General features: G+C 39.1%; 1 protein-coding gene across 1 annotated transcript in view; it reads right to left on the bottom strand.

The window, feature by feature from the left end:
* Positions 1-5076: 5076 nt before the first annotated feature.
* Rnf217 (ring finger protein 217) overlaps positions 5077-14793 on the bottom strand; it is a 118303-nt gene continuing 108586 nt past the window's right edge. Inside the window, exons 7-9 of the mRNA XM_059272975.1 lie at positions 12672-12873; positions 6961-7032; positions 5077-5923 (exon numbers count right to left, since the gene is read on the bottom strand). Of these exons, the coding sequence (XP_059128958.1) occupies positions 5850-5923; positions 6961-7032; positions 12672-12873 (348 nt within the window). The 3' untranslated portion in view covers positions 5077-5849. The remainder of the gene's footprint in view (positions 5924-6960; positions 7033-12671; positions 12874-14793) is intronic.

Genomic DNA, 14793 nt, shown 5'->3' with positions numbered 1-14793 from the left:
AACCTGATTAATTAAACTATTTGACTGTTTTCAAATGGTAAGCAATTTCTCTAGAATAGGGCCAATCCAGGTTATAGACAAAGTGACTACTTTAGATTATCAAAAACATCTATTAATAAGCACAGGACATGAACTGACAGCTGCATCTTACATACAATTGCTCCTATATTTCAATCCACCTCAAGTTGAAGCTAGAGGATGTTTTTACGTAGAGACCAGTGATCATAACTATAACTTACTTTGGATGAAGGATGAAAGACAGGTTGCATGAATGTTCACATGCTTTTTGTCTGTTGATAACCATGAATTTGTGAAGTTTGATTCTAGAGTTTTAGTAACCCTCTGGTCCAAGTGGCATCTAATTTGTTTGACTTATTTGGCGGAGGGCTAGGAGAGTCCCGCACCTCCTATGAAGACTCAGGAAAAATGGCCCAGGCACTCTGGATCCACTTCAGCTAATAAACAGTAAGGATAAATGACATTTACTGCTTGAGTTAGGTCATAAAGACCATTCGGCACAGAATTTCATTGCATTCCAGTGAAAGGAACTAATGGTTAAGAAAAATTATTCTTCCTTTGGCCAAGATGAGACGAGGAGGGGACTGATGGAGTAAAAAGCAAGATAATCTGGAAAACTAAGAAAAAAAATAGGTTCACGGTATGGAGATAGGTGTGTATTGCTGAATAGAGCGATAGCATATGACTGAGAACTGAAAAAAAAATATTTTCTTTGTTAATGACTCTACATAATCTAATCAACTAATAAAATGTCTTATAGAGACATAAAGAAATGACCCTCCAAAGGGCATTGGTAATATTTCATGTATTTTTCAAAAAGATAATTTTTTCATTTTAAGTCATTATTTCCAAAACCAGTCACTTCTTTAGTTAAAAGAAAAAAATTTATTTTCTAATATGCATGATTGCAGGCTTGCACAGCTGGCAATATGTATAAGGACGTATAAAGTACGTGACATATCAAGGCTTCAGTTAATCTGTAAATAGACAATTACCATCAACAAAAGCTGCAGACTCAAAGAGTGATGCACAGAAGTCCCATACAGCACTTAGCTTTGAAATCAATCTTAACTGCACAAAGGAAGTTACAGTGGAGTCACATCCATTGATTTGCACCCAAAAAATTAACCTTTCACAGTCTTAAATACCCTTTCAAGTTTGGCATTTTTGTTTTATTTAGATAATACTGTTTCTACACGAGTATCTTAGTTTAATTGATATGATCATTGGAGAGACACATTTTAATGTGATCCTGGAAGTTAGTGTCCACAATTGTAGAAAAGTACATAATTAAGTTATAATTTGAAAAACAAAATGTGCTCCAGCTATTTTTATTTATTGTGTTTCCAGTCAAGAAAATTTTCTTTTATAGAATTCACAAACTGTGGAAATACAATTAAAACTTTTAGTAAGAATATTTTAAATAAAGATTCAAGTGAAGATATTACGTAGCATTGTTATTTGCTATGAGTTCTGTACATAGCAAAATTGCTGCAAAAAATTCTAGGATTACTAAAATATTAGAAATAGTTCTATATATTTAGGAATGCTTTCCATAAAATACTAAGCTTCCAATTCCTCACATATTTGAAGAATATGAACATATTTTCTGACGTGATTCTATTCTCGCCACTGAAAAACACATGTCACTTCTTATGTCTTAATTATTTAAATAGCACACACACTGGAAAGTGCATCCATTTTAAGGCTAACAATTATAGCAGACCTTAACATAAAACAAGAGTTGAGACAGACTTCAACCACCAACATGGAAGGGCTCACATTAAGGCTTGTGTGCAGCTTGCTTATAAAACTAACATCTAAAGTGGTTCATGGCACAGATTTTCTTAGTTTTGTACTTATATGCCACTGACTTTTTATAATCATAACAACAGGCATCATAAAAATCTGATGTTAAAGAAGTCTCATGTGTTCAGTAGAGGCGATGTGTTGGCAAATGCACTGAAATCTGAAAGAAACACTGAGGCTACATGGATCAGGGTGAGCTTTGCTCTCTCGCCTGTTCCTGCTCTTCTCTGAGGGTGAAGAGTAGAGGTGTGGACAAAAAATGTAGTTGGAACTACCATAGGGACAGACAGCGACTGTAGCAGGGTAGAGTATTTTGTGGAAACACTGGGCCATGTATCTGGGCAGTGAAATTAAAGGACAGACTCAAGTAGGGTCGAGGGACTCAAGAGATGATGCCACAGAGTTGGGCATTTCCCAAGAGGTCCCGTTGAATCTTGATCCCCCAGCAGAAAATGATGGCACACTGTAACATGTCTGCTGTTGAACCATCTTTGACTGTTTTTTGTCTGTTCTTGAAGGAGACAGTAAATGGCTGCTAGATCATAAATGTGGGAAGAGGATGCTGCTTGTGTCATAGGGCTTGACCCCTTTCCTTTTCCTTCTTCCTTTCATAAATGACACACACGAACATGGCGAGTGTTTTATAAAATGTGATATACACCATTCATTTGGCTTGAATACTAAAGTTAAAAGCAAGCAAGCCAAGAATCAATTCATCTTCCTTCACACTGTCCAAGACAGCTGACCACATCTTAGCTTCATTGGAAACAGATTAATTTTCTCTTTTAAATTTTGGCAAGTATTTGGCTAACCTATCAAGGAGGAAGTCTTTCAAAAGATGCTTTGCTTTAAAAATAGGCACTCTCTACACTGTTTATTCACAACTAGGGTCTCAACTACGATCTCTTTGCCTGACTATGCATTAAAAATCTTTATTACAAATATTGTGTAAAAAATAAAATTCAAAATCCCATGGAAATGGTCATAGTAAGTGAGAAAATACATGGATGCATAAAACACTTAGTTTGTGATAAGTAAAAACTACCTTGTTTTCCATTCGACAGAAGACCAAGTCAACTAAAATGTAGCTCTACAGTGGGATAGGCAGTTCTTTTCAAATGGATGTAAACACTTATGGCAAGGTGTTTTTCCAATATTTAAAAACATGAAAAAGAGTCACAGCAAAGGATATCACTCTATTTGTAGAAAACTAACACACAAGGGAGCATGCACACACATATACAGACACACATGTATTTGTACACTTGACGGAAGCGTCTGGAAGGACAGGTAGCAGACCATTGATAGTCGTCACCCCTAGAAAAACAAGGGGTAGGTAAGCAGAGGAACTTGTAGCCTATAGTTCTATATGGTTTGATTTTCTTCAGGAACATACATACATTTACAATGGTAACACATAAGGACAAGCCATGGGTAAAAAGACACAACATGTATACTTCATTTTGTAAAGGAGTTTTCAGAATTTACCATAAGGGTCACTAACTGCTCTACCTTCAAAGTTGGCACTGATGTATCAATACTTTTTTTCATTTTTTTAACTCTTTTAAAGATTTTGAGACTTACTAAAATATTCACAAATACTTTCAAGCCACTACCATGGAAAGGACACACATACTTGTGTGTGTGTGCAGTCTTTAAAAAGAGAGAAATGCATACATTTCTTTTATAAACCTACGCAATTCCGAATGAGATGCCTGTGCGGCACAGGGTGCATGCTCCTAACCTCTGATGAAGCCATCTTTCCTGATAGCAAATACCACTTTGTAACTCACATACTGGAAAGATTTTCAAATCAGATAAAAATACCTGTAAAAGATAAGTTCTCTAAAGAATAGAATAAAAATCCCTGAGTAGGCCAAAGACAACAGGCACAGTAACCCAAGAATATAGACAATCTTAGACCCGAATGTCTCTGTTCACCCAGGTGGTGTGTATGAACATGACATGTTTACATATGACATACAGATATATGCATAGATCATAACCAGACAGATCCATCCTACTCACACATGGCCAAATGGATGCCCAAGTCCGGGAACGATGAATGTCTAAAAATTAAGCGCTGTTATGATAGAAACATGTATTTGGGCTAGAAGGTCTCATTCTTTTGGTCCAGGACTAGCACACCTAAAGCGATAGTGAATACTTGCCAGATGGATGGCTAAAGGCACGGGAAAATGAAATCTATGAAACCAGGTCACTGCTCCTTACCTCACACCATAGTCTAGTGGCTATTCCAGAGCCATAAGCGACGCACACTCCTCTCGCCGGAAACTCACCACTTAGCAGGAAGTTGTCCAGCTCTTCTCTATGGCTCAGAGGGGATACAAGCATGCTAGCTTATACACGGACCGTCCTTCACCGACATGAGTTGTTTTAGTCAAACACAAAGTTCTTACACTCTAGCATCGTACACCACAAAATAGCTATGTAATGCGAGCGTTATCATACAGTCTACTTCACGTCAAACACTTACATTTACGGTAAGTAGAGTAATGTACAGTAAAATTCTAACTTGAAGAACTTAGAGGTAAGCCTCAGGCTTTTTAATATCTCTTCTTTGTCTTGATAAACGTTATGATGAAAGCAAGGAGCTGTTTAGTTAAATTTCATTTTCTTATTCTCAAAGACTTCCCATCTTCCTGAAAATATTTTCTTCATTTGTTTCCTCCTCCAAAAGCAGTTTATATTTTAGATGAAACTATGTACATAAAAAAGCTGTTTTCAAGTTATCTCTCTATAAGGAAATACCAACAATTTATGCATCTGAGTAGTAAACATAGGGAAAATTCTTCAAAACTAGTATTTATTTTGGTTAAAAAAAAAAAAAAACCCTGGGGACAAATAAAAAAACAGAGAAAAGAGAGGAGTAGAGCATTAAATAATTTTTAAAAACTTGGACCTAAAGCAGAATTATCTGGGATTATAAGGAGGTAACTCAATAATGAGCAGAATGGGAATTAAATTAAAAGTTTAAGGAGTTTTCTTCAAAACAGAAAAAAAAATGTTTTTTAATTAAATTATCCCAGGAGGGCCTAACTGACAAGATAAAGTGTGTATGCCCAAATCCAAGAAATCCAAAAATATCAAGGGTTGGAAACTTTCTAAAATCACCCATTCGGTTTTGTCAGTTTACAAAGTTTGGTACATCTCAGAGTGACATCGCACAAATCACGTGTGTGACCATCGGAAGAGCAAGAAACAGACAGGGCTACCATGGAAACAACCTGTTGTTGACATTGGCTTTAATTCAGTACATGACCAAGTTAGGCCCCCGAAAGGAACCATCATGGCTGAATGGTTCTACGAAAACAGACATGGAAATGGACAAGCACATGGTTATGGAGCCTGGTTTAATACGTGTTTATATACACACATTCACATCCTTACACATCCGCACCAGGAACTCATGGTTCTCATTAATTTAGTTTCATTAATTCCCTTCTGGGTACTGAGATTTTTGTTTTTTAAAGCAATTACAGTATCCAAAAGAACAAAAGAATGGTACCACTTGGGCTACAGATGACAACAGGTGCATTTGGTGAACTTTTATCTTCTGCAAAGTGGCTTGCTTTGTGGATGCAGACAGGACTTCATCTACGCTCACCAAGTCTCACAGACAGCCAGGAGGGAAGCACAGGTTCAAACAGTCCAAGAAATACTCCTGTGAGGTGCCCTCAAAACACATCTGAGGATACCCTGTTCTCAAAATCTCTTCTTCCAAGAACCACAAAGGTCAGAGTTACTATATAAATGTCTATAATTAACGAAAGTGACCGTTTTTTGTTTTTTGTTTTTTTAAAGCAGCAATTTGTTTAGGGAAAGGACAGGATACCATGTTGGGAGCGCACCGTAGCTGGAGGCACTGTGGCCTGCAGAGAACCACAGGAGACAAGATGGCAGAAGTTCCTCTAGGTGCTTCTCAGGATTGACTCACAGACAGTGTACCATCCTGCACCTCCCCCTGGTACCGGCTGATGTCATGTGAAATCCTCTGTGGATTACCAGTGCATACCTGTCCGTGATCGCTTTCTCTGTTTTTTACAAAGGCAATATATAGGAAATACAAATAAACCTAAGGATTAAAAAAATAAAGACAATTAGGGAGGAAAGCACTGAGGGGTGTGTGTGTGTGTGTGTGTGTGTGTGTGTGTGTGTTTGAAATTTCCCAATTTTACTTATATGCAAACTATTTACAACAGTCATTATTAACAATTCCCAAACATAAAGCTACTACAGGATGTCTTTCTGTAAGACTTCATTCCTTCTATTTCTCTGTAGTCCTCTGTCCCGTGTCACTCTCAGTCACACCAGCTCTAATCAAAAACAAATGGTTCCTAGCAAACCTTATTGTCCCAATCCTATAATTTGCACACTGTGACATTCACGCTTCATTGTTGGTCAGTATAACATCTTATTTACGAACATCCGTGTGGTTCCCATTCTAACAATTTTGAGATCCTAATGAGACTTGATTCTCTCTACTTGAGATAATGACATCTGTTTTGTAAAGTCCTGGCTGACTAAAATGACTTGAATGTGAGACACGTTATCATTCTATCTGTTCCACACATCCATTACCTAGAGAGAGAAGTTTACATGTGGAAAATCATTTAGTTCAGCAAAAGCATCCCATTTTCTATAGGGAATAATGATCAAAATAGCTTTCGTCCAGAACATTTAAAATCTCTAAAGCAGTGCTTCTCAAAGTGTGGCCCTTGGGCTAACAACATCAACAGCATCCAGGAACTTCTTAGAAACATAAATCCACGGGACCCAGCCACCACACTGTGTTAGAAACGGAGGTTGGGGTTTGGAGTGTGTGTTTCCATCAGCTCTCCAGGCTACTCTATGTCATGCTAAGTCCGGGAACTACTCCTTTAACATGTATGTTCATATATTAAAGAGTCTCACAAACACATCCGGTTGGAAACATGTTCCTCTGACCTCACATACCCCATGCTGCATGGCTGTTTAAAGCAGGGCACAGAGCAGAAACTACAATCACTCACTCACTCACTCACTCACTCACTCACAGCATTACATACAAGCTCATATTGTCTCTACCTCCACGGGAGAATTGTAATCTCAAACGTGTGGCCCGTTTCTTACCGATTACAACTGCTATGGCCCCTAGTGCCAATCCCAAAACCAGGATGAGAGGCGCAATGAAGAGCTTTCCAGCTGGAAAACAAAATCAAAACAATTTAAAGAGTCTCAAATCTGTTTTACCAAGCAATTACAGTCATTCTTTAAAGAAGTGCCATTATGATTAAAGGCATATGTAGAGCTGATACACACATGTAATCCATCACTGAAGTTTAAGTACACAGTGCCACAAAGCCCTGGGCATATGGCAAACATCTCCAACTCATTTATTCTTTACAACCATAAAGATGATATTCCTTTTTTTTTTTTTTGAGACAGGGTTTCTCTGTGTAGCTTTGGAGCCTGTCCTGGATCTCACTCTGTAGCCCAGGCTGGCCTCGAACTCACAGAGATCCACCTGCTTCTGCCTCCCAAGTGCTGGGATTAAAGGCATGTGCCACCACCGACCCGCTGATGATACTCCTTTTTACTGGCACACTTTATTCTTGGTACTTTCCCCTTAGATTTCTTCTACCTTCAATGTTCCAAACGTTGAAAGCTTAAGAAAGGGGTAGCATGGTCGAGAATGCAGCGGACAATCTATTGAGCTCACAGCGTTGGAGAGCTGGTAGGGACCACAGAGGGTGTCTGACTCAGGCCCACGTCTAAGAAAAATGCTTTATTTACTTGTTGAGTAAAAGGGGAAATTATACGAACATCTAATAGAGTGAGCTCCAAATGGGAGTCCCCGAGACAACCGCTAGAGAAAATGACCACGGCGTAAATGATGTGTTAGAAGTGATTCAAGTGGACCATTGTAACAAACTTTAAAAGGAAGCACTCGTACACACGAAGGCTCATTGCTGGGAGGGATGCCACCCTTGGCAGCGCCAGCCGACGTCTCTTCTCAAAAAAGAACTGCTCTGTGATAACCATTACTATTGTCACACGTAACTGCAGCCCGGAAGCCAAGGGTGGAGTCCCTTTGACTTTGAAAGGCACTGATGTAGATGAGGACAGTTAATTATGCCGTGTCAGCGCAGGAGAATCGCACAGCTACTTAAGAACCACACACCAACAAGTAAGTTACGCATTGTCACTGACGACAACGATAATTGCATGAGGAAAGAAAAACAGCCATTCGTTGGGAGTCTGGCAGAAAAAAAAATTAACTTTTTAGTAAAATAGTTCTTGGAATTAGATGACTAGATGGAAGAACACAGTTTTAAATATCAAGTTTAAGAATGTAATTTACAGCTGGGCGGTAGTGGCGCACGCCTTTAATCCCAGCACTCGGGAGGCAGAGCCAGGCAGATCTCTGTGAGTTCGAGGCCAGCCTGGGCTACAGAGTGAGATCCAGGATAGGCACCAAAGCTACACAAAGAAACCCTGTCTCAAACAAACAAACAAACAAACAAACAATGTAATTTACTATATAGTAAATTTATATATGAATCTTTTGTCAGTTTAACATAATGCCCAGCCTTGAGTCCTTCTTTTGCTTTATACTAATGACAAAACTCAGTTAAGCAGTACTAAATCTCATTGAGCAACTGCTTGTCCACCTGGAGAGCTGTGCTGAAGATTCTAGAATACAGCATCCAGTTTACATTAAGAGTCTGTTCTTCTTCCCCTAGCCCCTACACACAGCTCAGTCTCTTTAGTTGTATCTCCTCTTAAAGTAACCACCAAGACATTTTCATCTTAGCAACAGAACCGACTGCCAAGTAACAGCGCTGACCTTTCCCTCCCAAATATTATTGAATTCAAGGAGCAAATGCCTGCCTGCCCTTCAAGAGGGATAAACTTGACAGTGTAGGACACAGTTAAATCTACTCCTCAGATTGCCTTGACTGAAGTAAGCAGGCTTTCTCTTATTCCAGAGTCAATAACAATTGCCTTAAACCATCATTTTCAATAGTCAAATACAATTTTTCACATCCACAATTATATTTTGTTTAAATATTTTTAAATTTAAAATGTTATTTAATTTTACGTTATTACAACAAACCATTAATTGTCAATGTAGATTTCCTGTTTTATTTATTCTTTTGAGATAGGGTCTTTAGGTAGCATAGGTTGTACTTGAACTTTCAATCCCCATGGCTTAACCTCCTGAGTGCAGGCTTCACTGCTGTGGGATATCATTATGTATGCTGTGACTATGTCTTGCTCTGATTGGTTGATAAATAAAATGCTGATTGGCCAGCAGCCAGACAGGAAGTATAGAGGGGATAAGCAGACAAGGAGAATCCTGGGAAGAGGAAGGCTGAGTCAGGAGTTACCAGCCAGACACAGAGGAAGCAAGATGACAAGGCAGAACTGAGAAAAGGTACCAAGCCATTTGGCTAAACATAGCTAAGAATTATGGGTTAATTTAAGTGCAAGAGCTAGTCAGTAATAAGTCTGAGCTAATGGCCAAGCAGTTGTAATTAATATAAGCTTCTGAGTGATTATTTTATAAGCAGCTGAGGGACTGCACGGCTGGGCAGAACACAGAAAAACTTCCGACTACACTTCACTGTGCTCAGTTTTAGTCACTGTTTTAAAATGTCCACATTACTACCGTATTAATTTTCTTCCCTTCCTCTTTCACTCCTTACTCTCTCTCTCTCTCTCTGTTTTTTTCCAGACAGGGTTTCTCTGTATAGCTCTGGCTGTCCTAGGCCTCACTCTGTAGACCAGGCTGGCCTCAAACTCACAGAGATCACCTGCCTCTGCCTTTCGAGTGCTGGGATTAAAGGTGTGCGCCACCACTGCCCAGTGGGTCTTCCCTCTCTTTTAAAACAAGGTGAGGTGATACAGCTCAGGTTGGTCTTGAACTTATGATCCTCCTGATTCAGCTTCCAGAGAATGCTAAGACTTCTCCATGTGCATTATCATGCAATGATAGTCTTACATTTCTTTTGAATATAATTGTTTAAATTTTTCAACGCATTCTGTAGACTATAAAAGTTCAACACTGAATATTAATGATAATTGTATACTAATAAATAATTCAAAGTAACTCATTTATAATTTAAATTTTTCTGACAGTAAATATTTTTTAATGTGAACTCTTTAATTCTGCTTTCAGCATCTTTCTGTCTGGTTACAAAAAAATTAGAGATGGTCTTGCTATGTAGCTCAAGCTGGTCTCTCATTCACTCTGTAGCACACTCTGGCCTCGAACTTGTGGTCATCCTGCCTCCACCTCCCCTGAGCTGGGATTATAGGTGTGCATCACCATGTCTGCTACTGTTTCTTTCTTTTTAAAGAAACAGGATCTTTAGAACCGGAGTTACGGACAGTTTTAGCTCAAGCCAGGTCTGGGGAGCTGTGAACTGAACCCAGAGCCCCTGAAAGAGCTTTTAACTGCTGAGCCATCTGTTAGACCCCTGTTTCTTTGCCTTAAATCGAGTATTTTTCAAAAGAATTTTTGCAGGACACTCCATTGTTCTTGCTCATGTTAATTGTTTGCTATGAAGAGATAAGTTAAAGAATTACTTTTTAAAATTATAAAATTTAGAACTTCAAATTTTGGAGGCCCACAGTGTGGCTCAGGCTGTAAAGGTGCTTACTGCCATGCCTAACCTGAATTTGATCCCGGCAACCTTCCTGATAGAAAGAGATAATTGATTTCCACAAGTTGGTTTCTGATGTCCACATGCAGGTCTTGGCATAGACACATGAATGGCAGTGAACACATATTCAAAGTAAATAAATACAGGTAGTTAAATTTTTTTGAGAAACACTTCAAAGTACCACTCCTTGAATACTCTGCTTGTTTCCCAGATGCTGCTCACCACCCTGGAGTGCCTGGGGGCTCTCTCTGGCTGCATGTAGTCACGGAGAATGAAGACCAAGATTTCCATCCTCAGCTGTGATGGGCATGTAGGTACTTGCTCTGTTTCTGGCCAAGGGCACTTAAAGGCACTAACAAACAGGATGATGGACGTGAGGGCTGAGCTATAATCCACATCCTCTCTCATATGGCAGGAGTAAGTAATTTTGTGGGCTACAGAGTAATCCATTTTCCTGTTTTAGTTGGATAAGAGGGGTGGGGACCCCTCCAGTGGGGTGTGGTGTCTAGGTTGTGTCAACTTGACAACTGAACTAACCATCATAACCAGCTAGAGGTAGTTGTGCTTGGTGGCTGGAAAAATGTGTGGAAGGAAAACTTATTTTAAGCCAGCTGCTCCTTATGATGTCAGGTTTATCTTGGCTTAACTGAATATACATGTGTGTGCTGTGTCTGAATACACACATGCATCTGAATACAAGATAGGACACACACACACACACACACACACACACACACACACACACACACACACCAAAGCAACAGAATTCAAAGGTGGTGCTGAGATAGGAAAAGAAAAGAACCACAAAAGAGATTAGCTTTGTGTCTGACATCGTTCTCTATACCTACAGATTTACAGACACAACACCATACACAACTTTACAGTTTTCTCCCACGGCATGATTCTTAGAAATTACTGGCTATGTTTCTTAGCTATCTTCAAAGTCCACAGAAGCAGCAAGTAAATACTGGTTTTATGATTGTAATTTTCACCTAACAACAAATAAAGGAATTGAAAATTACTAAAACCAATTGGCTATTAGATGGTGCTGACTTTGGAAAAGTGTGTTTAATTAAAATTTAGATGAGTTTTATTTGTTTGCTTGTTTTTGTTTTTATGGTGATCATGTACGGTTTAGAAAGTGGTGATGCTGGTGTCCACATATTAAAATATTCTTTAAAATGAAGAGCCTGTAGCTCAGAACTACTGAAACGACCACTTTTCTCAAATCAGCCATCATGACCCCAGAGAGAGAAGTGTGTCACAGCAGTGAAATGGCTGAGGAGAGTCACAAAGGCATTCACATGAACTAGGCAGAGTGGGTGGGAAAGATGGAAAATGTTTAGACGTTTAAATGGGGTGGGATACACAGGAGAAAACCTGTCAGAGAAAGAAACTCGGAACCACCATGCAGTAGGAAGAGGAAGAAGAAATCTCACAGGGGACACATTACTCAGGGGTAGGGAGCCAATAAGAAGTCAAATGAGGCCAGAAGAATGGTATAAACCAAGGAACGAAGGCAGGGCATGGGGCTGGAGTGATGTGATATGAGCAGAAATTTATGTTTCTGTTTGTGCTGTATATGTGTGTGAGCATAGGGCTCTGTGTTTGGTGAAGAGGGAGCTAAAGACTATTCACAAAGCACTTACAGCTGGGTAACTAGACTTGGGATTATATGTAATTAGGAGTTTTCACACTCATTCCATTATCTGATTAGTTGTTGATTACTAACAAAATGACCAAGATACATAACAATATCAGTTCTATAGGTATTCTACAACTCTGTTATAGGGCTCTGGGATGTATGTTTTTTTCAATCATTGTTCCCTATTTCATGCTGTACTGTGTACATTTTATGAATCAATAGAGCATACATGTGTTTAAGATTCCCGTTAATGTCCATACAAAAATAAATATGACATTCTCCTTATCACCAATTGGCTTATACTTGGTGTTTCAGAAATGCTGGTCACAAAAGTATGTCATATTAACAAACTTAACTTTCCAATTTTGATCACCAAAGGAGTGACTCTCTTCCTAGTTTTTGGTAAAGGCCCTACTAGAATCCTTGGCACATAGCAAGCACCCAGAATTCTCAAGGCTGAGACACTTCTACCAATACTCCTCAGGTCCTACGGAACACCAAGAGCAAGCACATGTGATACTACTCACCACAGACTGACCCTCGAACCAATCTTCTTAAATGAGGTCTCTCTGGGAGGTAGCGATATTTGCATCCAAATATACTGAGGTTTGATGTGTGGTCTCCAAAAAACCGGAGCTGGCGGTATCTCTCTCCACATCGATAACAAAAATTAGTGTTACACTGTGAGCAAGTCATATGGTCACATCCTTCCGTTCTCTGGATATGGATCTGGATAAAGGGATAAATAGAAGGAAATGCAATTAATGTCTTAAAAAAGAAAAGCAAAATGTCAAATACTACAGGACTATCTTTACCAAATTAAAAGTCTTATGTGGCATTCTTGAAGTGAAGTTTTCAATTTGTTTTTAATCATAATTTTTATTTAAAATGTTCCCGGTACTAATTTTTACCATTTTAAGCTTGGAATGTTGCTTTGGGACTTGTGTGCTGGTGAATATTTTAATGTACTTAGGAACTTTATAATTAACACAGGAGTCAAACCTGCCAGAGATTGCTGTTTGATCTTATTAAGTAAGTCATGGCCACAGCCTACAACTTTACACACTTTACTTGCCACTCTATTTTCCTTAGGTACACAGAGTTAGTATGTGTTCAAGGGTATATAAGAACTTATGCTCCAGGGTCACTATTAAATTATGATTTGAGCAATAAACCAAAGCTGTTGATTATTGCTCCTGGTCACCTTACCCTTCAACAGTTATACGGTTTTCTCTTTGTATAGGATGGTCCGGTGGCAGTGGACACAGGCTCTGTGCAGCCTATCAATTATCTGAGGGTCTCTCTTTAAGAACAGATGTAAACTGTAAGTAGAACTGGAATAAAAGGCCAAAGAGAGGGCTGTGCTAGTAGCTCAGCCCCTGGTCCAGTGAACTCTCCTCTTGTGCCTATTTGTCAATACTTAGGGGATCATAGTCATGCATCCTGCAGATGGGGCTAAGAAATAACTCCGACCAGGGCTAAGCATACAGAACATAGGCCCAGATTCAATGCATAGGGCCTCATAAACTGAGTATGGTGGACCATGATGGTAAAAGCCAACATTTAGAGGAAAGGGAGGCAGGAGAAATCAAAAGTTCAAGGCCATTCTCCATCACATGGAGAGAATTCAAGGATAACCTGGACTACATGAGACCTTGTCTCAAAAACAAAACAAAGTAAAAAAATAATAATAATAAATAACATGGGGCCAAAGCACTCTTGAACCACTTCTGATCTTTCAAGCTGTCAAGGCACTAGGAGAAAGCATGTTTGACATGAACTGCTAAACACTCAGCATCTACGGCCAACTTTTGGACTCTATGCTGCACTGAAAAGGAGATAACAGTTGATGGGTTTTTTTTTTTCCCAGAGAACACAGCAATGCCATGGGTGACCTATAAAAGGAAAGAACTAAATTTCTTTAGAATGTGCTGTGCTCTATGTACTGGACAAAGACTGCTACTTCTAAGTCTTCTGACTGTCCTGTGAGACCACCATTCTCATTCATAACCTGAGCTCTGAAAAGTATTTTGACTATAGAAAGTTGGGGAGGTGGAGCCTAGCTGGGAGAGGTAGGTCATCAGGGGAGGGCCTTTGAAGGTTCCAGTCCAGGCCTTGGTTCTGGTCCCACTCTCTACTTCCTGGTATACCATAGTGTGACTAGCCTTGGCCTCATGTTCCTGCTACCATGGGTGAAGCTACTCTGCCATGCTTCCCAACTAGGAAAGACTGAACTCCCCTACAAGCAGGAACCAAAACAAATTCTCGAAGTTTTTGTCAGCTATTTTCATCCCAGTGATGCAAAAGTAATAAATGCAATTATATAAAACACATTTTATTATTTTATAACTCTGGAAATAAACCGACACATTGCAGATTCACGTCAGCAGGAGGCATTCATAACTAACATTTGCTAAGCAACTTGGAATTCTGAACGCCTAACATCCAAGGTACACTAAATCCAACATGCTAAGTAAAGTCCTGGAGAAAATGTATTTACATGTTACAGTTTAATAACAATGCTATTTTTATTTTAAAAACATAAATCTTTAAAACACAGGCTACTATTATATTTATATAAGATGTCTTCATTTTTTGCTATAGTTTCAAGCATTCATCATTTAGCTCTCCCACAAACAAACTAAGCAC

Source organism: Peromyscus eremicus, chromosome 8b, assembly GCF_949786415.1.
Source record: "Peromyscus eremicus chromosome 8b, PerEre_H2_v1, whole genome shotgun sequence".
NCBI classification, from domain to species: domain Eukaryota; kingdom Metazoa; phylum Chordata; class Mammalia; order Rodentia; family Cricetidae; genus Peromyscus; species Peromyscus eremicus.
This window is presented reverse-complemented; position numbering and strand designations above follow the sequence as displayed.